Source organism: Humulus lupulus, chromosome 9, assembly GCF_963169125.1.
Source record: "Humulus lupulus chromosome 9, drHumLupu1.1, whole genome shotgun sequence".
NCBI lineage: Eukaryota > Viridiplantae > Streptophyta > Magnoliopsida > Rosales > Cannabaceae > Humulus > Humulus lupulus.
Window position 1 is genome coordinate 24,311,536 of NC_084801.1, and position 24,724 is coordinate 24,336,259.

At 39.8% G+C, this 24,724-nt stretch overlaps 1 protein-coding gene across 1 annotated transcript; it reads left to right on the plus strand.

Moving 5' to 3' along the window:
• Nucleotides 1–1,442: 1,442 nt before the first annotated feature.
• On the plus strand, nucleotides 1,443–2,720 carry LOC133799527 (protein MOR1-like). Its single transcript, XM_062237536.1, has 6 exons — nucleotides 1,443–1,677; nucleotides 1,757–1,869; nucleotides 1,978–2,238; nucleotides 2,322–2,417; nucleotides 2,497–2,587; nucleotides 2,701–2,720. Exons 3-6 carry the CDS (start codon nucleotides 2,017–2,019, stop codon nucleotides 2,718–2,720), a joined length of 429 nt encoding a protein of 142 aa, XP_062093520.1. The 5' UTR covers nucleotides 1,443–1,677; nucleotides 1,757–1,869; nucleotides 1,978–2,016.
• The last annotated feature ends 22,004 nt before the right edge of the window (nucleotides 2,721–24,724 follow it).

A 24,724-nucleotide genomic window follows, 5' to 3' on the forward strand; every position in this document is an offset into this window, starting at 1 on the left:
AAAAGATGGATGAATAATTGAAATGGAACGAAAATTACCTCAATAATGCTTCTATGGGGAATAGAACCTTGGAGCTCTTGGAAGATGCTTAGAGGGAATACCACTAAGCTAGGCAAGTTTTGGTGTGGAGAAATGGCTCCAAGCCTTGGGGTATTTATAAGGAAGGTCAAGGCCCTCAAGCCATTGGATTCAAGTCCATATGAATGGTGGAGATCAAGGGTATGAGTAGCCTTGGGATCCGCGATTGAGAATGATTGGCTCTTATGCAATCTTAGGGATATTCATGGATCCCTCAAGAGTTAGATGGTCTTTGTGTTTCTTTGGACACTATAAAGAAACACAACTACAAGACCCACCTTGTGTTTCTTCAAGCGACATTGGGTAGCACTTCAAGGTTGAGTCCACTGAAGTTGGCCGTGCACATCAAACAAGAGAAAAAGAAACAGTCTACAAGCACACTTAAAAGTCTACTTATAGACTCAGAGGCAAGTGTAAATATCGAGTAATATCCTAAGAAATATTGGAAATGGTGTCCATTCTCGAAGGCTTTCCAAGGTCCAATGTGCCCACACCAGGGTGATAAGCTAAAGTTTCTAGATACATAGACACAAGCATCCGAGCATAAGTCTTCAAGGGTTGTCATGTGAGGGACTCGCCATGCAAGGCTACCCTATGTCTCGCTATGCGAGGCTGCCTTGTGCCGCGCCGTGCGAGTCCCCTGCGCACACCCAAGTACCCAGACATGGGTACCCCGAGGCATCACCCTCGCTATGCGAGGGTCAAGGTAAGCCTCCCGCGCGCACCCTAGTACCCGACCATGGGTACCCCGAGACATCACCCTCACTGTGCGAGGGTCAAGGTAAGCATCCCCTGCGTGCCCAAGTGCCCAGACATGGGTACCCCGAGGCATCACCCTCGCTATGCGAGGGTCAAGGTGAGCCTCCCGCGCACCGCGTCTACGCGAGGCATCGCACCCAGCCGCCATGTGATCAGCCTAGGCTAGCCTCGCTATGCGAGGGGCCATCCCCGCCGCTTCTCACGGGTCCCGCACTACACCAAATACCCATTTCCATAACACATGAATATAATACTAATAAAAAGTGTTATGCTAAAGTAGGCACTTTATGAAAAAAAGGCGGTAATAATAAAACCATCCCGCCACTTAGCTTTTTTTTCATTTCATTTGGGGCCAATTCATTTCCTTCAATTCCTTCTCCTTTTTCCTCATCATTCTCTCTCCTCTCTTTCGGATCTCTTTCTCCCACCAGACCTCTTTCCTTCACTCTTTCTCTCTCACCTTTGTCTTTGTGGAGACCGACCGCTACCTTCCCCTACACGCGCTGGCTAGGGATCTTCAGAGCCCGTCGAAGATTCGACCACGCGGGCCGAAACCCTCACACGACACCAAAGGCGAATGACATCACCGGAGGCCAGCTCTTCTCCTCTTCCCTGTGTGCGGCCAAGCCATTGTAGTGTTTTGATGAAATCTTGAGAGTTTGTACACAAGAAACTGTAAGTGCACTAGTAACTTTTGGTACTATTTTGACTCATTGGTCAGTTAGTGCATGAACACATTGTTTGAATGTATTATTTCAGGTTGAGAAGCTTGTTAGGGATGTTCAGGGACCAGCTTTAGCTCTTGTTCATGACGTTTGAAGCATTATGGTAATTTTCAAGGTAAGGCTGTTGGGTACTTGGGTCTCTTGCTTATATTTTGTTTTGGCGATTTATACCAATAATAATTATTTTTTTCCAGAATCTTTTGAATCTGCCAAAACAATTTCGGCCCCTGCATCCAAGACCCTTTCGAAAGTGGGTAAATCCACTTCTAATGGTGTTTTGAAGCATGGAAGCAAAGTAGCATCTTCTGTATGTTTCCTTAAATGCTTACTTCTAGTTCTTTTATAACTTATAATTTTGTAAGGAGATTATTATTATTTTATTTTTTAATTTTTTTCGGTTAATGATTTTTTAAAGAGAACTGTTGGTACGAAGGCTTTGAGGTCAGAATCAATTATGTCCGTTCAAGATATAGCAGTTCAATCGCATGCTTTACTAAATGTTAAAGATTCCAATAAGGTACAACTTAAGCAAGCAATTTTTGAATGTCTCTTACTTTTGAATATATTGACAAGTACTCATTTGGACTTTACTTATCTGCAGGAGGATAGGGAAATATTGGTAGTAAGGAGTATTAAGTTTGAAGATCCACGGATAGAACAAATTCAAGACCTTGAGGTTGTGGATATAGTAGTTTCTTAGATTTGTTTATTGTGTATCTAATTTAATGCAGAATTTATTTAACATACATGTTTATGTAGAATGATTTGATGAAGTACTTCAGAGAGGATTTGCATAGACGGCTTCTAAGCATAGATTTTAAGAAGCAAATTGATGGGCTTGAGATGCTGCAAAAGGTTTTTGAGTGCATCACTGGTTCATTTCATTTGTATATTAGTGCACATTTTTTACAGTATATTCTGGATTTTATTGCAGGCACTCCCATCGATTGGCAAGGAAATAGTTGAAGTTCTGGATATACTACTGAGGTGGTTTGTTTTACAATTCTGTAAATCAAACACAACATGTTTGTTGAAGGTATAGTTTATTTACTTTTTTTTTCAAGTTTTTACAGATCTTTGATTTTTTTCCTCTCTCAGGATGCATTTCCTTAATATCTAGTTCTGCTTTGAACAACAGGTGCTGGAATTTCTTCATGAACTTTTGGACACCTTGAGGAATGAGGGACACTCTTTGACTGAGTCAGAAGCAGCCATATTTTTTCCATGTTTGATAGAGAAGGTTCTTACAATTTTAGCACGAACATTGACAAATACTGTGATGTATTTTTATTTTGTGTGTGTGTGTGTGTTTTTTCACACTGGATAGTAAAGTAGGTTTTATCCCCATCACTGAAATTGTTGACTCTGTATTTTCATGCAGATGGGCCATAACATTGAGAAATTACGGGAAAAAATACGAGAGCTAACCAAACAAATTGTGCAGACATATTCTGCTGCAAAAAGCTTCCCTTATATTTTGGAGGGTTTGCGTTCGAAAAATAACCGTACACGAATAGAATGTGCCGACCTTGTTGGGTATATAGTAGATAATCATGGAGCTAAGGTAAAATTTGTTTGTGTGTTGTCTCCACCCTCCCCACCCGCTGCAATTGAAATAGAGGACGCTAACATCTATTCTCTTGACAGATTAGTGGGCAGTTAAAATCCTTGCAAATTGTTGCAAGCTTGACAGCAAAAAGATATGGTGAAATTAGAAAAGCTGCTTTGAATACTCTTGCCACTGGATATAAGATTCTTGGTATGTCGTGATTTCAAGATTTTAAAGTATTTTCTAACTTGTTTAAGATTTTGAATTTTTATTTATTGTTCCTTTGAGACATCCCATTTTCTTTCCGCTTGTTTTGTGGGGTTAAGTTTTCTTAGTTTGTAATTTATTTTGTAAGTTGCATTGTATTAGTTGTTGTTTACAGTGAATGCAATTAGATTTTATCTGTTTAATTTTAATATTTTATTGTTAACTATTAATGACCTTTTTTCCCCATTAGGTGAGGATATATGGAGGTATGTTGGGAAGCTAACAGATGCTCAGAAAAGCATGTTGGATGATAGGTTTAAATGGAAGGTTAGTATATATTTGAGCTTAGAATTTAAATTAAGGTACACTTTTAAATTTTTTTTGGGATTAAATGAACTGTTTCTATTATCCATTCCGTCCTTCTAATGATATTGCATCTTTTAGGTTCGAGAGATTGAAAAAAGGAAGGAAGGGAAGCCTGGCGAAGCCAGAGCTGCTTTTTATCTTGTCTTTCGTATCTTTAGTAGTGTCTCTATTACTTTTAATATTTCTAATGATGATTATCAACATTTTAATAAAGTATAAGATTTTATTTTCTGTCAATTTTTTGTGTAGTTTTCTGTTTCTTTCTCAACTGTCTTTTCTTTGAATTGTTTGTCCCAATGTACAGCTTTCTCAATCTTGTTTCTTTTGGTACTCGTGCATATAAAATAAAAAAACACGCTGATTGCTGACGCTTTTAAAAGGTCTCTTCATAGTTAGATGTGACATAAACAGAGGTCACGTGGTGCTTCTTCATACCTGCTGTTGGGCTGCACTTCTTTGGTTTTCAAATTGTTGCATAGCATTGCGTCCAATATTTTTGAACTTGTTTGAGGACATTTACTTTATTTTTATAGCTAAAAAAATCTGTCACCAGGATCTAGAGAGTCCTTTGATACAAGCCTATTAGACTACTAACTTTGAACTTTTATTTATTTTGATTTATTGTAGCATAGCTAAAAAAAGAAAGGGAAGACATAAAGCATAGTAAGAAGAATAGCATTAGAAAAGGTGATAATTCCTCTTTGACTGGATAATTATGCAAATACTCTGTATGGAAATGGAAATGGAAATTGAAATAAAAACTTTGCTTTATGGATGTAGGTGTATGGATTCTGATTGGTTTCCTGATAGGAGTTGTAATGATGGTATTGGTTGCTGCATGCTTCCTGTATAGAAGATACTTTAAATCAAATCTCCCATCCAAAAACCATGTTATGCTCTAAAATGTTTCACCACTAAACAATAAGCCATTTTTTCCTAGATGTATGCCATGTGCCATACTTGTACTTATCTTTGTCTAATTCACATGACTGTTCAGGGATGTCCTTACAAAAGAGCCTGCTTGCTGAAAAGTACCTGTCAAGGAAGTGTATGCTGCAACAAACAATCTCTGTGAATCAAATGTAATTGGTGAAGGAACTGCAGGTTAGAACTTTGCTAAAACAAAACAAGTCTGTTTACATAAAAAAGTGTAACAGGAAAGATATCCCTATGTCCATATCACCTTATCTAAGCTGTTTTTTGGACCATCCACCATAGCAATCCTAACAGGTGTTATATTTAAATCAGGAAAGGTCTACAAAGGGTTAGCATAGAGGTATGCATCTGATCTGTTTACTGTTTAGTGTCTTAATAATAATTTAATATGCATTTGATCTGTGCTATTCAGGTGAGCCATATTGATAAGGGCATAAATCCATCCTCAGCTAATGAACTATTCCTCTAACAGTAGGTAAATGCTAGATATTCCTCTAACAGTAAGTAAATGCTAGATATTCCTCTCGTCCTCACTCGCATTCTCTTGAAAAATCATATTTAATTTCCAACTGAACTCATTCTATATGATTATGGCTCTAGTTTGAGCATTTTTCTTTGCATTTTTCTCACTCAATGTTTATTTTTTTGTTCTGGTTTAGTATGTTAATGGGTTCTTTAATAGATGATGGCAAATGTTTACGAGTAGTTTTTTTGCTGCTTTAATTGATGGGCATGCAGCCTAGAAAGCTTTATATGAACCTACCTACTTAAGGGAGGAAATTTCACTTCATTTTCGTATTTATTTCTGCATTGTATTGTTCACTGATCTTTTCAATTGACTTCTAGTGATCATTATATCATGTATAATAGTATTTCTACCCTGTGATGGAAAAACTCATTATTGGAAACAAATTCTCCTTGGTTTTTCATAATTGCCCTTTACATCTTTGCTGCCTCGTTATCACCACCACCACCATCATATTTATCTATCTATCTCTCTTTCATTCCTTCTTTACTACTACTACTACTACTACTACTACTACTACTACTACTACTACTACTACTACTACTACTACTACTACTACTACTACTCTCTATCTCTTACGAGGTGGGTGAAGATGTAAATGGGCTTTGAAAATAATCTGTGGTTAATATTGTTAATGATCTGATATAGCTATGAGATCTGAGGGCTCTCTAATAATACATTTGTTACATTTAATGGGTTGCTCTTGTTACTTCTATAATGAATTTTTGTTTCCTCAATGGTTGTTCACATCCATTACAGATCCTTAGATCATGTATAACTTGAGTTTATTGATTTGTGATGACATTTTTACTATGTCAACATCTTCACTGAGATGGTTCCTGATCGCAATCCTTATGCTCTCTTCCTCACTCCTATACTCTTGAAAAATCATATGTAATGTCGAACTGAACTTAATCCATGATTAGTAACTAATGATGTCTACAATATAACTTATGTACTGATTTTTTATTTGTAAGATGTAAAGTTAATCTTACTGTATTTTCCTTTTTAAAAATTCATTACTTGAATTAGGAGAATTGTAAAATCTTATTTCATGTGAATTGTTCTGAACAAGTGAACGAGTTGAATTGTTGAACTAAATTCAATCTATGTATAGCTTAGTAAAATGTATTTGTCTATGTTCTTGTTTTAATGTTGAGGATTGTAGTTTCATTAGCCCAATAATGAAAATAGTAGTAGTTTCAAATAGGTCCATGATTTTTCATCATAACCGTTTCCATCTTTAGATGGTAACAAGATGATCTTTTTTTTGGCAGTAACTTGGTTGGCAACAACTTTACAATGAATGGCTCAAACAACAGGTAATTTTCCTCAGTATTTTAGAATAGCTTCCTTCATTTTTGCTCTTATTTGTACTGCACTTAATAAATATGTTTCAAGTGTCTTATTTTTGCTCTTATTTGTATGTTAAGTAACTATCTTATTTTTGGAAGACTTATCCCCCTTTTTTTTTTCTCTGTCTCTTTTCCTTTTGCTTAGTCTTTATAAGGCTCCATGCAATGGTTTGAAGGAAACCTTGTGTTGAAGCTATTGTCTCCTAATAAAAGTTGCAATTCGTTCTATTGTTCTTTATGTTTTATTCTATTATAAATATTTTATTATGGGTGACTTGTTAATGTTGTTAAATGTGTCATCTTACAAGTTAGATTTTTTCTTGTTCTTTTGCATAATACATATGGTTAAATGATAGGCTCTATGGAGCATATTAGGCTCTATAGTTATCTATGCTGTTTTTTAGTTTTTTCTACTGTTATTTAAATCTATTAAATAATTTGTGCCAAATTCTGCATTGGCTTGTTTTGCTTGCTGAAACTAGTTTAATATGTTTGCTATATCTTTATATGCTTGCTATCGTAATTTTTATGCTGCTGACTATTATTTTAATATGCTTGTTGTCTATATATGTATATAAGAAACTAGTTTTATGGCTCTTTTGCAGATTTAAACTTTGTTTATTGTTTTATTGCGATAAGCTTTGGAGAGATAATAGATAATGTGTGAAACTTGATGTATTGCTTGTACTCTTTTGAATCTTTTATTGTTCTATATATTTTCTCTAGTTTTCTTTGTTATTCTTTGGATTTAGCCGATACAAATGGTGAATCCTTGTGTTGTCCTTATTGACACTTTGCAAACAATAGCTTAAAAGTTGCTTTTTCTCTTTTGGATAATTATCTATCAGCACTGGTAGATAATTTTGGGTTATGATGGATCTACACTACATATATATAATATGGCCAAATGTGTTAAGTACTTCTACATATCTAAGCTTATGCTTTCTACATATACTCATGTGAAGTGATCTCGTGTTTGTCATTTATTCTTTTAAATTTTTGTTGAGAGTTTAGCTGTGGAATAAAAGAGACATTGGTAACTATGCTCTCTCTGATATATTTTACTTGCACTAATTTTATTCCAATGGGTAACTAGTTCATATACTGTAAACTTTAGGATAGAAAAGTTCAAAAATTTCTTTACTCTGTCATTATTTTGTGCTTGACTAGTACTAGAGAAGGTGAGGCTTTTAACTATCCAGAAGCTGTAATAATAAGTATTGTCCTTTCTCATCAAACAAACTAAAAAAGGTTGAATAAAACAAAAAAACATTTATACTCTACTATCACAAAAATGTACAAGACTATTTCTAGCTGATCAAACATAATTAACTTAGATAATCTTTAAGTAAATGGCTAACTCATTAGAAGAGCAAACATTTCTCTCTACTAGCTGGACATGATACCTATGGGAACCAAGATATAGAAACTAAAGAAAGCATTAATATTCATGCACAGAGTCATTTGTTACAGCTATACTTGAAAGATATCTTTGTGATATTACAGTTATACTTATACTAGAGAAAGTAGATTCATATTGTTTTATGCATAATTTTATGAAATATATGAATATTGCATCTGGTATGGGATTTCTTTTTCTTCTGTTGTTATATGAATATGCCTGTTGTTATAGCCAGCCATGGGTAATGTTTCATGAGCAATTTTTTCTTCAAATAATGCATGTGTCATGTTGTTTATGGTATATCTTAGTTTCTTGTTAATTATTTAATTATTTAGGTTTCTTCCTCCAGTAATGGATGTGAGATTCTAACTAGTCTAGTATTGGTTATCTGAAAATCTCATATTCTCAAGCTTCAGATTTTTTTTAATTCATTTTGGTATCTTGGTAGTGATCACTGCAAGCATAACAGTTGTTATAGGTCATTTCCTTCATTCTCTCTCTCTCTCTCTGACCATTTGTAAATGTTGATGTTTGTCTGTGTTGCTCTTATAGATATATTTGTTATCTTGATACATTTCACAAGCCTTGTTTTAAGTTGCATGTTTTGTTGCTTCAGTCATTGTTTTGTATGGTAGTACATCGTGCTATACCTTGCTGTTTTGTCAAGTTTTGGAGTTATTACAAATTTAATTTAAACTTTATATGCTTACAGGTGGAAACTAGCTTTAGTCTTATGTTCTTAATAATAAAAGGACTTTTTTTTTTACAATGTGCAGGTATATTGAGATGATTTCTTTGGAGCAATTCTTGACAACATTTGTAGTTGAGGCCTTTAGAATGGAAGAATGTATTTCACTAATTTTTGTATACATTTCTTGTTTTGTATTTACTGATAAAGGAATCTGAATTGGGCATAAATTATGTTGTAATGTGATTTATTAAGCCTAGACTAGTAGACTAAATATTGTAATTACATTTGAATAATTAATAAAAATCTATTTATGTTACTTTATTTGGCTTCAACTTTCATATTTGTTTTCCTAGTTTTGTGTAAGTAAAAAAAGATTATGTTTCTCTAATCTAATATAACACATGTGTTATACTAAAGTGTAGTATAACGCAAATAATGTGTTATACTAAAGTGTAGTATAACACAAAAAAAGTGTTATACTAAAGTGTAGTATAACACAAAAAAAATGTTATACTAAAGTGTAGTATAAAACAAAAAAAGTGTTATACTAAAGTGTAGTATAACACAAAAAAGTGTTATATAATCGACTATAAATAACATAATTCAACACTTATCTATATATTAAAATAACACATAAATTGTGTTATCGTTGACAGTACAATAACACATCTGTATAACACTGATAAAGTGTTACGTAAAGTACCCTGACCTACGATAACATAGTCGGTCTTAACACATCAGAAAGTGTTATCGTATGTTTTGATAACACATTTTCGATGTTATTAAAAGCATTTTTTCTTGTAGTGCCACACCCATGGGCGCATGCGTTCGCACCGTTGGCCACCCTCGCTAGGCGAGGGCATAGCCCCACTACTTCTCATGTTTGGAGCCTCCTCAATATGCGTACGAGGAACACTTGGAAATATTAAGGAGAAGTGCCATGTGATCCTGGGGTACCAAGTACGCGCACTGATATTGGATGTACGATCATGAAGGGGTCAGAGGCGTGGCCCTGTCATCTGCGTCTGATGAGTAATGGCGGTACGAACCTGTACGAAGAGTGGAGGCACTACCTGGGCACCCCCGACAATATGCCAGAGTCCAGAGTACGATGTCCTGCACCACTACTTCGGCATTGTCAGGGTAGACACCACTATGTCCTAAGCCACTACCCTGACCCTGTACCGGCATACGTACACTTCCCCTGAGACCCACTTGTATCAGGGGGCCAATAGAGCCCACCTATATATAGGTTTCGACCCCTCAAGTTAAGGGGTTGGAAAACTGATTGTATGAGAGACACTTAAGAGATATATGATCCTTGTTCCATTGTTGCTCGGGTTTTTCGGTTGATTCAAGTTCTTTCCATCTAATTCTAAGCTTTCTGTAGTATAAAAATCTGAGTTTTCTAACCTTTAATCATTGACGAATTCTTACCGTCAACAAGCGCTATTCACAAAAACAACAGCCTTGAAAATAACTAAGTAGTGTTGTAGCGCTACTATGCTAGCGCTGGGGCGCTAATCACAGTGGCATAACTCGGACTCCTTGCTTCCAAAACAACTCGATTTACTACAAAATTGATCCATTTTCTCCCACTTTTACTTCACTCATCTCTTTTCACCATCTTAACATGAAAAACCTTAAACATGACCAAACAAGCATAAATCTGTGATAAAATAGCCCTAAACTAATGAAAACCTTCCTAAAAACTAGACCAAAAACAAGCCTAAAACTCATTTATCAACTACCTAATTATCCTTACCTTGAGTGTGGAAGAAGAAAACAAAAGAGATTGATTTTCCTATAGAGAATCGCCCAAAACCTTTATATATGACATAAAAATAAGATTAGAGACTTATAATAAAACTATACTTCCAAAAATTATAAACCTCATAAAGTCATACCTTCACCCTAGAACCAAAAGATGAAATTATGAGCCTTCTCTCTAATGCCTATCTCCAACAAGAACACCAAGAGCTTTAATACTTGAGTAGATTTCGGGTGTATACTATCTTGATATGGTCGTGTTTCAGCTATAGAGTTTATAAGGACAATAGTGTTTGAGGCTTAATAGAAAAATAGAAGAAGAAATGAATTCTCAAGCACTATAAAGACTATAGTGGTTCGGCTATGGTGTGTTTATGGGGCAAAAATATGAGAGCTTTTGGGAGGTATGGATTTCAAAATTTAGAGAGGCTTTGATGCTTTGATTGTGTGTGAAAAAGTGAGAGGAAAATGGCTCTATTTATAGGCTCCAAACCCCAACTCTCTTCCTTGATTTTCTCCATACTTTTCAATTTAAATTTTAAAAACCAAACTTAGTCTTCCCTTAGGCAATTTCGGCCAGCCCTATATTGCTAATTCCTTGTTGGTACATCATCTCCCATTATGCCACACAGTCTTCAATTGATTCAAAATGAGTCAAAGTCCATTCGTGTTCCTCTACATAGCCTTCACACCCATAAAGGCTATTTTAAATTCAAATCCTTAGTTCAAATGGTTTCTACCATCTTCAGCAAACTCACTTGATTCAAGCCTAGTGTGACACCTCATTATGTAAATTCAAAAATGAGTCAATACCCATCCTACTACTATGCCACACGCCCAAGACTAAGCTATTTAAAATTCAAATATTTCAACAAGCTTTAAACTATCTCCAACCTACCAAGCTTATTGTGACACCTAGCCTTTAAATTTAAAAAAAAAATACAAACCCTTCCTAATTAAGTGTTACACGCCTATGACTAAACAAGACTTTACTTAGTTCTTTAAATTAACTCTAATACTTAATAAATAAATTCACAAAAATTCCACCTAATACCACTATAGGGAATTTCAGCTATAGCTATTAAAATTCAAATTGTGTGACTTATTTTTATGCCACATGTATACCTCTTAACCCACCAAATAACACATGTGCATAATTTTAATTAAAAACTTAAAACCATACACTAATTTAATCATATATTAAAATTTTATAAGTTTTAACCAAAATAATTATAATTATCCTAATCTAATTATAATTATTTTCTAAGTCGTAGGAATCATAACTTAAAATAATTAATTTAAAACTTAAAGCAATTTTTTAATTTCCACCACTAAAATTAAACTATAAACTATAATAAAAACTAACATGTGGTCATAATTAAGGAGAAAATAATTGTTGACCACGATTTTGGCCAACGACGAGTAGACGTGAAGACTACAATAAACCTTCAAGAGCAAAAACGACACTGATAATTTTTATAGTGGTTCAGCCTCAATATGTTGGTAATAGCCTAATCCACTTAGAGTTGTGATTTATGGATCTACACTCAAGATCATATGAATCTGTCAACTGAGTTTCTTAAGTGTAAATGAAAAGAATACAATATTTCTCTTAGAATATAAATGCTCTCTTAGGAAAATCAGAATTCGAATCCCCTCAATGATGCCATGAGCTCTGTATTTATAAGCTCAGGATCGTACAAACAGAAATCCCTCATAATCGGGAGTTACTCTCACAATATTTAATTAATAATAACATTTAAAATACAACAATATGTGACTTCTTTGGGATAATCCGAGAGATTCCCACGTAGGTACGACTAATTCTAGCCGAAGCAGTTACTGGAAGTTCGCTGCTTAATGATGATCTGTCTAATCGGCCAACTTCACTCCTTGAAGAAAGACTGGTTGGCCAAAACACTCCACTGGTCGGCCAAACACTCCACTGGTCGGCCAAGACAGGTGACTAGTCGGCCAAGCACTCCACTGGTCGGCCAAACACTCCACTGGTCAACCAAGATAGATGACTGGTAGTCAAGCACTCCACTGGTCGACCAAACACTCCACTGGTCGGCCAAGCCAGGTGACTGGTAGTCAAAAATCTATACCGGTCGGACAGAAATTCTACCAAACCAGATAAACAATTTCCATGCCAGTAATATCACCATATTAATCTAAAAGCTTTAACTCAGCCATTTCTTGCCACTTGTCACTTTTATTGCCACGTCATCGTTTTCAAATTTTGGGGATAACAATAATAACCTTGGTTATTTTATTATTTCTCTTTCCTTTAGCTCACTATTCATTATTAAATATCTGCTTTGAGATATTACACACAAACATCTCTTCATTTATTACTTTGTGTGAGTTAATGAAAAAACGAGGCAACAAGTATATTTTCTTAATTGTCATATAAACAGTGACGAAGTCAGAACTTATACATAGAGGGGACTAATTTTTTTTTTAATAAAGATTATTTTAATATACATACAAAATATATAAATATATAATTTTTTATTTAGTTTTATAGGAGCGCAATATACATTTTTATATATATTTATTATAAAAAAAATTCAAAAATATATTGTACATAGATATAGAAAAAAAAATTAGGGGGCCATGGCCACTCATAGTTCTCTAGCTTCGTTATTGCATACAAATTTAAATAAATAAAAAATATCATATATTATAAAAATTACATAAACACATTTAAAAAATAATTTAACTACTATGATAATTTTTATTTTTTAAACAATAAAACTGTTGACGCGGTTCTTCGCCAACAGGTAATTAAGAAAATAAGAGGAAAGGATTAGTGCTTATGTTGAACCGAAATAGATGAATGATCTTTTGAAAAAGGGCTGGTGACACAATTGCGTTTTAGGTGGTTCAAAGGTTAAAATCTTTCTACTCCACCAGTCAATATGATTGCAATATGCTTGGTATTCTTTTACAGGGTATTTCTTACACAATAGAATCCAACCCTTTGCAACTCCCAGGGTCTCCATATTTATAGGAGAGGGCACCTGGGAGTTGGTAAGAAGGCCATCCCGTGACCTTCTTACCTATCACGTTAACTCTGTGACATTCATGATTAATTCCTAAAACCTGACACATAAGTGTGGTCTAATCAATAGGTAAGGGGGATAACGTTCATGCTGCGTGTCCGAGAATTCAGGGATATATCAGACACGTGATGTCTGATATATGCATGTTTACCTTGCGTGGTTGACTTTATAAAAGGTCACAGCCTCCAACTCCAGCTCGTACCACGAGCTGGATGTTTCCCTCGACCTGTGGCCTTCAGGGTCTAGACTCAGTCCTTAAGTAATCTTGACGAACCCTTAGGTTACCTCGAGCTAAGGAGGTAGGATCTTACGATGGCAGCTTCGGTCTTGGGGATGTCCACGTGGTAGACATGATTAGGCTGTATCTCAGCTCGCTGACAGCCCGTGGGAAAACCAGGGCGTATATTTGCCCCCCAAGCCCCTGCTCGTGGTACACGACGTCGCATAGGGCCACAGTAGGGGCTTTTAGGCTTCCCCGCGAACTCTTCATATTCCACATTTTACGCAGGCGCCGAATACGTGGAACATCATGGTTGGTGACGGTACGTCTTCCGAGAACCGCATTTAATGGCCTAGCCTATACTCAGCCGTCGTTTCGTCTTTCAAGTGGAGAGCCTTGGATCCCACATCAGGGCAATCCAACGGCCCTCCTCATGTGGCCCTTCACATATATAAAAGGGGTGGCCACCTTACACATGGGCCACCCGTTCATTTGAAATTTTTCAGAATTTTCCTTCTTCTTCTCTCTTCTTTATCTTCAAAAGAAAAAACCATCTTCTTTCCGGCTTCCATTCCCAACGCTCAAGAAGTTCAGGTGCAAGGGCTCCCTTGAAGCTTTGGAATCAACTACTCCGACGAAGCCCCTATCTAGGCGATCCCTTCATCCTCTTCTCAACCAAAACACTCTGTAAGTCTCCTGACTGTGCATGTTTCGAAATTATTTTTCACTGTAGCTTAGGTAAATATTTACTGTAGCCGGATGCAAGGTTTTGTTGGTTTTTTGTGGGCATGAAGGGTGAAAGCCTTTTAGGTTAAGGTATCGCTTGTGGTAGAAAACCATTTAGGAGCATTGGTGCGTTTTCTGGAGAAATTTTCTGGGTAGGATTTTAGGTATGCTTGTTTACAATACCCAGTATTTTGGGTGCAAAACCGGGTAGCTTAGGGGACACGCTTCATAGGCGGTTTTGCCTCTCGCCTACTGAAACTTTTCTTCCAAGGCAAATTCTATCCTGACCCTCCTGACACACGAATTTCGAGTAATCGGGGATCTGTTGGGAGTACAGGCGCGTGTTCATAGAACTGTGTGGTCTCACTCTCCACGGGCTGGGCTTACCTCAGCTCGTGCCAAGGGAACACACTCAGATTCTTATCCATTTTTAGGACACCTTTTTCTAAAATTTCTTCTTTTTGTTCGCTAGGCGACCAGATGGGACCCAAGAAGAACGCTCCCAAGAAGTCCGTAGGCAGCTCGTCCTCCCAACAAAACAAGGGAAAGGAGGTGATGGTTAAATCCCCAATTCCCAACTTCGGGCCAGCAGTGGAATGGGAGCTCGAGGTGGCCCCCGACGCATTCTTCGAGGCACAGAAGATCGTCTCAAAGATTACTGACCAGGCGAGGGTAAACAAAATCTTCCTCTCCCATAACATCGAGCTGGGGAGAGGAACCGTGATTGCCCGACCTCCCTTAGAAGGCTAGCGGAGCTGCGCGCCGCTTGATAAGGTGTTCTCGGCCTGGAGCGACGAACATTTCAAGGCGGGGGCCTTCCTCCCGCTAGACCAGTACTTCGCCGATTTCCTCAACTACGTGAGGTTGGCCTCATTCCAGCTCCCCCACCGTTTGTTGGCGGGGTTAAGATACCTGTTCTTGAAACAGGAGTGGGAGGTCCCCACTCTTACAGACATTCTGTATTTGTTCTGCCTTAAGGCCAGCCCGGAGCAGCGGGGGCGAGGTGACGGGTTCTATTACTTAACCCGGTTCCCCAACACGGCTGCAGTCATCGAGCTGCCCAACCACCCCAACGACTTCAAAGATCAATTCTTTATGTCGACGGGGTTCCGAAACTGCGAGCTGCACTACTTCAACCGTCCTCGTAAATGCCTTTCAACCTTAGCTCATAAGTTAAGTATTGGTTAGCTCCCCCTATATCCATTTCTGACTTAGAATAATTCTGCAGCTATCTTCGCGAGGACAGAGAACTTCGTGATCCTCGGGAGCCAGTATGAGACACTGGTGGGCTTGCCCCCCAGTGAAAAGGACTATCGTCAGCTCGTGACAGACAAGACGATGTTGGCCTACAAGCTGATCTCCCTAGGCCAGACTCTGAACCTGAGGAGGCCCCGGGTGCCTCCCCCAGCTCGCGATATGAGGCCTATCATCGTGGAGGAGGTCGCGGGGGATGAAGATGAGGAGGACGAGGAGGACGAAGTGCCCCTCGTGAGGACGAGGAAGCGGGTGTTGGAGGTCACCCAAAGAACGGACGAGGAGAGGATCCGGTCCAGAGTTGCTACAAGTCCTTCTGGCCAAGGTAACCCATACATGTTTAGGAACTTTGATAGGGCCACTGCAGACCCCCAGCTAGCTAGGTTCAATCCCAAACAGATCGTCCAACGCCATCGAAGTGACCCAGACTTAGATGAAACCCTGCTCCATTGCGTCGACCAGCTCGTGTTGGATTACGAAAGTTGCCGTCCTAGGGGTACCATAGTTGTAGACAACACCCTAGCCTTTAGGTCGGTCCTATTCGAGGAGTATGGGACTAACCTTCGGTCATGGCCATCACTCCGGGAGGGTGTCGTAGCTCCAGGTCTTAGGCAATACATAGAAGAGTCGAGTCCTGAGACAGCCTCGGATCTGGAACCCACGCCAGCTCGAGAAGTAATTGACTTAGATTCCCCCGCAGGAGCTCTGGGGCCGATGGTCGTGACCTTAGATTCTTCTTCTAGCTCGGGGGGTAGGATTCCCTTTAGTATATATATACTTCAATTTCTCTTTTTTACCCTTTGTTTTTGTTTTTGCATGACTGCTAACTTGTGTACTAACCATATCTTTGTTTTGCCAGAGGAGATGTCTCAGCCCGGGGGAAAAAATCTGCGAGCTGTGTTCACTGGGGGAAACTCCTCAGCTGGGGCCTTTGGGCCCAAAATGAAGAAGCTCCGGATGGCGAAGAAAGCCGCCGGGACCCCAACCAAGTCTCCTACAAAGGAGAAAGAGCAGCCCCCAGCCGCCCAGGTCAAGGAAATTGCACCTCCTGTGATAACTCTACAAAATAGAGTTATTTTACCACTTTTTATGTGTTAATTGTTGCTTAGTTCTTGAGTTCTTAATTGATTTATTAAGTTTTTAAGTAATTTTACATTTATTAGTCTTATTATAATTTTCTAGATTTTTATATATTTTTATAGATATCTTATTATAATATGTTGAAGTTTAAATTATGTGTAATTAATATAGTTTAGTTAGAAGTAAAATAAAAGTGCAATTTTGTTGATCTTTATTGATAAATTAAATTAAGTTTTAATTAATTATTTTCAAATAATTAATATGGTTTATTTATAATTGAAAATATTTGATTGTTATTTAATTTAATTTTGTTTATGGTGAAGGAACTATGGCAATTTTCAAGAAAGAAATGAAGAAAATGGCAATTTTGTGAAGCAAGCTTCCCCAGGCCCAAATGCCAAGCCCAGCCGAAGGCCCAAGGTTTCCTTCTCTCCACCTGCCGCCCACGTTGACTCCACATCTCCCAACTACATCATATATGCATATATGCATATAAACAAATAACTCAGCAATCAGCACTTGCCACCAGCACCTCACAACTCAGCATATATCAATTTTCTTCAGCAAACCATTTGCCTTTGGGCCTGCGCCAGCCCAGCCCAGCAAGCAGCCCATGCCTCCAAGCATCAATCCATTCGGCCAGCCATCACCATTTCTCTGTCCAGCAGCAAGTCCCCCAATCTACATGGCCCAAGTCAACCAACTGCCAAACAACCACCAAAAAGACCCCAAAAAAATCACATTTTCATTCCCAATATTTTTCACTCAAATATCAATTCACTTTTCCCTATTTTTCTTACCTAAATAAACATTCCTAATTTATTTTTTTACCCTAGCTTTTCACTAATATTTTACCCAACCAAACATTTCATCTTTCCAAAACTCTTACACTTACTCTATTTATCCTACCACTTCCCAACACAATTAAATTAATCAATTTATTTATTTTGACTTGATTAATTTAATCTCCACATTTTTCCTATATATAGAGTCTTGTAAGACCATTTGGGGGGCTCTTCTTCTTCATCTTTTCTTTTCAACATCTTCTACACATATTTTTCTCTCTTCTTTTCACTAGTTTCTCTCTACCATTTTCATCTTTTGAAGAGCATGTCAAGTATGTTATTTTGTAATTTTTATCTAGTTATGAGCTTCTAATCTTTTTCAAAGGTTATTAAGATGATGATGAAGCAAAATGTAACTAGATAGTATTTTTCATTGTATGTTGATTTCCCATTTGTGCAACATTGTTTATGGATTTTTCTATCAATGATATGCATTTTTCATCTATTATTGAGTGTTAAAGCATATTACACTTAGTTCTTCATTATGCAAAAATATGATATTCTTTGATTAAATGTTTTTCATTAAATTGTTCACATCTAATTCTTAGAGCATAAGTATCATCTTTTGCCTAAACATAATCTCTTTGATTTTTTGTAGTTTCATTAGGTTGTAACACAACTAATGCTTAGAAATTATATCTTATATAAGTGAAGAAAAATCCTACCTTTTTGAAAGAGTAACTTGTGCTTGAATAGAAAATATATTTTGAAAAAAAATATATAGTGTGATTTATTTCAACTATATTAAAACTTGGGAATCAATATACTTATAAATACTATTGAACTTGCATTTTGTGGATTCTAAAATCTTAATAACCTTATTTTACATATATCATTTGAAAACCATCTTTCTATTTAATCTTAAATCTTTTTATTATTTGTCTTTTATTTTTCTAAAACAAAATCTTATCAAATATTTGGAACTAGGTTAGAATATTATTGCTTTGTTTGAAATAGTTTCTTTTGATGTTAGTCAACTCCCATGGGTTCGACCTCGTACTTACATGAACATTGTATTCCGAAACGATTCGTGCACTTGCGAGTTTAAATTTTAAAACACCCTCTTTAGGGATCAACATCCTGCTACAGGGGGGAGCATGCCCCCACCCCCTCCGCGAGCTCCGGCCTTCATCCGGGACACAGGGGCGGAGCTCGGGGCTTCGGCGATTGTCCCTCCCGAGGTGCACATCCCGGTTGACCCCCAGGACCTGGAGAAGATCCCAGATGTCTTTCGGGGGACAGTGTATGAGACGACAAACTACGCCGTCAGCCACTTCTACCGCTTCAACGAGAGGGAGCTCAGGGCCATCGAAACAAGGAGCCCAGTGGGCGTACTGGAATCTTCATTGGGCATGGCCCTAACGGTAAGCTGACCTTACCCTTTTATGATTTTTGATTATCATGCCTTGCCCTTTTTTTTTTTAAGGCAGTTGCCTCTCTGTTTTTGCAGAGCGCCTTGGCCCTTTACCGAAGCATAGCCAGGACCAAGGCCCAGCTTGAGGTTATGAGGGGAGAGCATCAGGCGGTGGTGGCCACCCACCAGACTTCCTTGCAGACAGCTAAGGATGCCCTGGCGGCCGCGCAGGCCGAGTTGGAAGAAGCCCGTCCCAAGCTTCAAGAGGTCGAGGCTACCAAAGCCGCCCTCGCCGCTGCGCGGGCAGAGCTAGACACTGCGAAAGCTGGGGCCGAGGAGGCCAAGGCCGCCCTGGAAGTCGAGAAGGCAGCCTCCAGCACGGCCATGGAGGACATGCTCTACCACTGCTGGGTCTACAACTCGAACGGTGATTTCTCCTTCTTGGGAGCGGACGTCTGGGAGCCCTTGCTGGAGGGGTTTAAAGCTCGCCTCCAGAAAGATGCACCTTCTGAGACCGGGGAAGCCTCCGTCGTGGCCGAGCAGGAGGGCGAGACGGTGACCTCCACGGGGCTGACTGGTGGAGCCTAGGGCCTTTCCATTTTGCATCCACTCTTTTATTATTCTCATTTTTTTTTGTAGCCTTGCATGAGGTTTTTCACCTCGAGACATCTAACTATCAATTTTATTTTTAATCGATTTACTTCCTTTTGCCTTTACGCATTTTAGTTACTATTTTGAAAAACTTAGTTTGCGTTAATTTTTATCAATGTCTCGTGCTTTTTTTAAAAAAACAACGATCAATCGATTTAAATTAACTTCTAAGTTTTATGACCTGGTTATGTCCAGGAACTTAATTTGAAAACTTAGTTCGTGTTAATTTTTATCCATATCTCGTGCTCTTTAAGAAAAACAACGATCAATCGATTTAAATTAACTTCTAAGTTTTATGACCTGGTTATGTCCAGGAACTTAATTTGAAAACTTAGTTCGTGTTAATTTTTATCAATATCTCGTGCTCTTTAAGAAAAACAACGATCAATCGATTTAAATTAACTTCTAAGTTTTATGACCTGGTTATGTCCAGGAACTTAATTTGAAAACTTAGTTCGTGTTAATTTTTATCAATATCTCGTGCTCTTTAAGAAAAACAACGATCAATCGATTTAAATTAACTTCTAAGTTTTATGATCTGGTTATGTCCAGGAACTTAATTTGAAAACTTAGTTCGTGTTAATTTTTATCAATATCTCGTGCTCTTTAAGAAAAACAACGATCAATCGATTTAAATTAACTTCTAAGTTTTATGATCTGGTTATGTCCAGGAACTTAATTTGAAAACTTAGTTCGTGTTAATTTTTATCAATATCTCGTGCTCTTTAAGAAAAATAACGATTAATCGATTTAAATTAACTTCTAAGTTTTAAGACCTGGTTAAATCCAGGATAGGACTTAGTTCGTGTTAATCCCTTATCAATATCTCGCGTTTTTTAAGAAAAACAACGATCAATCGATTTGAATTAACTTCTAAGTCTTTAAGGCGACCTGGTTATATCCAGGTACCATATGCCCCCCAAGTAACTAGGAAAGGCTTTTTCGTGGTTACTTTAGATTACACTTGTAAATATGTACAATCATAAACGAAAAGTTAATTCTCATTGCGTAATACATAAAAGATGACCTTTTAGGCCTTACAACGGAATCATTGATAATATCACTTCAAATGGATGGCGTTCCAAGTTCGTGGGACTGCCCCTCCATTAAGCCGAGCTAATTTGTAAGTTCCTTCTTTAATGACCTCGATGATTTGATATGGCCCTTCCCAGTTGGTCCCAATACTCCATCTTTGGGATCCTTACCAGCTAAGAAAACTCTCCTGAGGACCAGGTCGCCAACGCTAAAGGCGCATTTTTTGACCTCCGAGTTGAAATAACGAGTGATTTTTTGCTGATAATGTGCGAACTGGAGTTGAGAATCTTCTCGTCTTTCGTCAACCAAGTCAAGGGAACTGCAAAGTAGCTCGTGGTTGCGGTCCTGGTCATATGCCTGGGCCCTATGCGAAAGTACCTTAATCTCAACAGGGAGGACTGCCTCACTCCCAAAGGTCAGGGAGAAAGGAGTATGACCCGTAGGAGTCCGATGCGAGGTCCGGTATGCCCACAGAACATGGGGGAGCTGTTCTGGCCAGACCCCCTTCGCTTCATCTAGTCTCTTCTTGAGGCTCGCCTTTAACGTCTTGTTGACGGCCTCGACCTGGCCATTTGCCTGAGGATAGGCCACGGAGGATAAACTTTTCACAATTCCGTACCTTTCGCAAAATTCGGTGAAGAGGTCGCTGTCGAACTGAGTCCCATTGTCGGAAATGATTTTCTTGAGCAGCCCGAATCGACAGATAATGCTCTTAACCACGAAGTCGAGGAGTTTTTTGGAAGTTATCGTTGCCAAAGGTTCTGCCTCAGCCCACTTCGTAAAGTAGTCGATGGCCACCACGGTGTAACGGGCCCCGCCTTTTCTAGTAGGGAGGGCGCCAACCAAGTCGATCCCCCAAACTGCAAACGGCCATGGGGACAAGATCATCTTCTGCTCGACCAGGGGAGCTTGGGCAACGGTGGCGAATCGCTGGCACTTGTCGCACTTCTTGACATACGAGATCGAATCCTTGGACAGAGTGGGCCAGTAATATCCTTGCCTCAGGACCTTTAGGGCCAAGCTTTGCCCCCCAGTGTGATCTCCGCAAAAACCCTCATGCACTTCCTGCAGGATGGCCTTTGCTTCACCTGGAAGAACACATCATAGGAGAGGTAGGGAGTGCCCACGTCGGTACAGTATCCCATCCACCATCGTATACCTGGGAGCCTGATACAGCACTCGTCGCGCATCATTACACCCCTCAGGTAGTTTCCCCTCGGTGAGATACTCAAGGATGGGGGTCATCTAGGTCGGCCTAGCGTCGATCATCTCGACCTCCGTTCGGACTTCTTCTATACTTGGTTTCTCCAAGAATTCTACCAGCACTAACCCCAAGGTCTCCGTCTCCCCGGAGGTGGCGAGCTTGGCAAGAGCGTCTGCGTTAGCATTCTGCTCCTGAGGTATCTGCTCGATCGAGCCTCGCCCGAATGCGAACAGCTCAACTTTTACCTTCACTAGGTAGGCAGCCATCTTGGGTCCTCGTGCTTGATATTCGCCCAGAACCTGGTTTATCACGAGCTGGGAGTCACTGAAGCACTGGACGGAGCTCGCCTTCAGCTCCTAGGCTATTCTTAGCCCGACCAGTAAACTTTTGTATTCGGCCTCGTTGTTGGAGGCCTTGAATCTGAATCTCAGCGCCGAGTGGAATCTATGTCCCTCAGGGGATATTAAAATGATTCCAGCCCCGGAGCCGTTCTCATTGGATGAACCATCCTCGAAGATCTTCCACGACGCCTGGGCCGAGGTGACTTGGGGTGAGTCTTCTGCAGGATCCTCCCGGAATCTTGTGCACTCTGCTACAAAATCGACCAGGGCCTGACTTTTTATAGCAGTTCGTGGGGTGTACAAAATCTCGAACTGACTGAGTTCGATAGCCCACTTTAACAGACGTCCCGATGCCTCAGGTTTTTGCAAAACCTGCCTTAAAGGCTGATCGGTTATGACGTGTATTGAGTGGGACTGGAAGTACGGCCTGAGCTTTCGAGAGGCCGTGATAAGGCAGAACGCCAATTTCTCCATCAACGGGTACCGGGATTCAGCTCCGAGAAGTCTCTTGCTGATGTAATAGACAGGTCTATGAACCTGGTTTTCTTCTCGGACCAATACGGCACTAACTGCATCCTCTGTGACAGCTAGGTAGAGAAAAAGAGGCTCTCCTGCTTTTGGTTTGGATAATACGGGTGGCTTGGCCAGATGTGCCTTCAGGTCGAGGAAAGCGCTTTCGCACTCTTCTGTCCATTCGAACTTCTTATTTCCTCAGAGCAGGTTGTAGAATGGCAAGCACTTATCAGTGGATTTTGAAATAAACCGATTGAAGGCTGCCACCCTTCCTGTCAGGCCTTGGACATCTTTGCATGACCTGGGTGAGGGAAGCACGAGCAATGATCTGATCTTGTCGAGGTTTGCCTCGATTCCTCGGGTATTGACGATGAAACCCAGGAATTTTCCCGATGCGACTCCAAAAGTGCAATTCTATGGATTAAGCCTCATGCCATACTCCCATAGTATCTTGAAGCATTATTCCAAGTCGGAAACATGGTTATCAGCAGTCTTTGACTTGACTAGCATGTCATCAACGTACACTTCCATGTTCTTCCCGATCTGGTTTGCGAACATTCTATTTACTAACCTTTGGTACGTAGCATCGATGTTCTTCAGCTCGAATGGCATGACCTTGTAACAATAGACGTTAGTCGGGGTCATGAAGCTGGTGTGCTCCTGGTCTGCCGGATTCATGGCGATCTGATTGTAGCCTGAGTACGCGTCCATAAAGGACATGAGCTCGTGCCCCGCCGTGGCATCCACCAATTGGTCAATCCTTGGCAAGGGAAAACAATCTTTGGGGCAAGTTTTATTCAGGTCGGAGAAGTCGATGCAGGTCCTCCATTTCCCGTTGGGCTTCGGGACCAGCACGGGGTTGGCGACCCAAATCATAAACTTGGCTTCACAGATAAAGCCGCATTTCTTGAGCCGGGCTACTTCTTCCTCTAGGGCCTCAGCCCGAGTTGTTCCCAGCCGCCTCTACTTCTGGGACTTTGCAGGAATGCTCTTATCCAGATGCAGGGTGTGCATGATGACATTTGGACTGATTCCCACCATGTCCTCGTGTGACCATGCAAACACATCCAAGTTATCCCACAGAAATCTGATCAGCTCCGCTTTCCTCTTGTTACAGAGGTTTTTCCCAAGTTTGACCATCCGTGAAGGGTTCTACGGATCGATGTTTACTTCCTCGAGCTCCTCAATAGCCTGGAGCTCGGACCTGTCCTTGCCTATTCGGGGGTCAATATCCTCACTTAAGACGATATTTTCCCCCTCGGCACTCTGAGGTTTTTCAATCTCAGGATCAGCTAAAGGTTCCTAAGATTCCTCTCCTCCACTCTGGATGGCCATTGCTAGCTGCCCGGGTTTCAATTTTCCCTTCATGGAAATGTTGTAGCATTCCCTGGCAGCGAGCTGATCGCCACGGACAGTGCATATTCCTGTGGAAGTAGGGAATTTCATCGCGAGGTGGCGAATGGAAGTGACGGCCTCAAAAGCTATGAGCGTGGGTCGTCCCAAAATTGCGTTGTACGCAGCGGAGCAGTCGATGACCACGAACTCGAGGAGTTTGGAGACTGTCCGAGGTCCTTCTCCTAGGGTGATTACCAGCTCGATAGTCCCTATAGCCGCTGATCCTTCTCCCGAAAAACCATACAGTATCATGGAGGTCGCCTTCAGCTCGACGACAGTCAAACCCATCTTCTCCAATGTGGACTGGAATAGAAGGTTTACCGAGCTCCCATTTTCGATCAACACCCTCCTAACTCTCCGATTATCGAGCTGAACTGCTACGACCAGAGGGTCGTTATGAGGGAACTGGACATGGCCCGCATCTTCTTCCGTAAAAATAATTGGCTGTCTCTCCAATCGCTGCTGCTTTAGCAGACGCTGCTCTGGGACGAACTCTACTTCGTTATGCGCTTTGAATTCGTTTACGTACCTCTTCTAGGCACCTCTGATTGTGCCAGCCACATGCGGACCTCCGGAGATTGTGGATATCTCTCCTCCTATCACGGGAGGAGGGACGTCCTGATCTACCCGAGACCCAGGCTGACTGACCAGGACTTCTGGAGCAGGACGACTTG

Bases quoted from the DNA above. Each gene is read 5' to 3' on its own strand.
- LOC133799527 (XM_062237536.1), top strand. From the start codon at position 2,017: ATGTCCGTTCAAGATATAGCAGTTCAATCGCATGCTTTACTAAATGTT. The intron at 2,239-2,321 runs GTTGTGGATATA...ATGTTTATGTAG, and splicing joins AACAAATTCAAGACCTTGAG to AATGATTTGATGAAGTACTT. The intron at 2,588-2,700 runs GTTTGTTGAAGG...TTTGAACAACAG, and splicing joins CTGTAAATCAAACACAACAT to GTGCTGGAATTTCTTCATGA.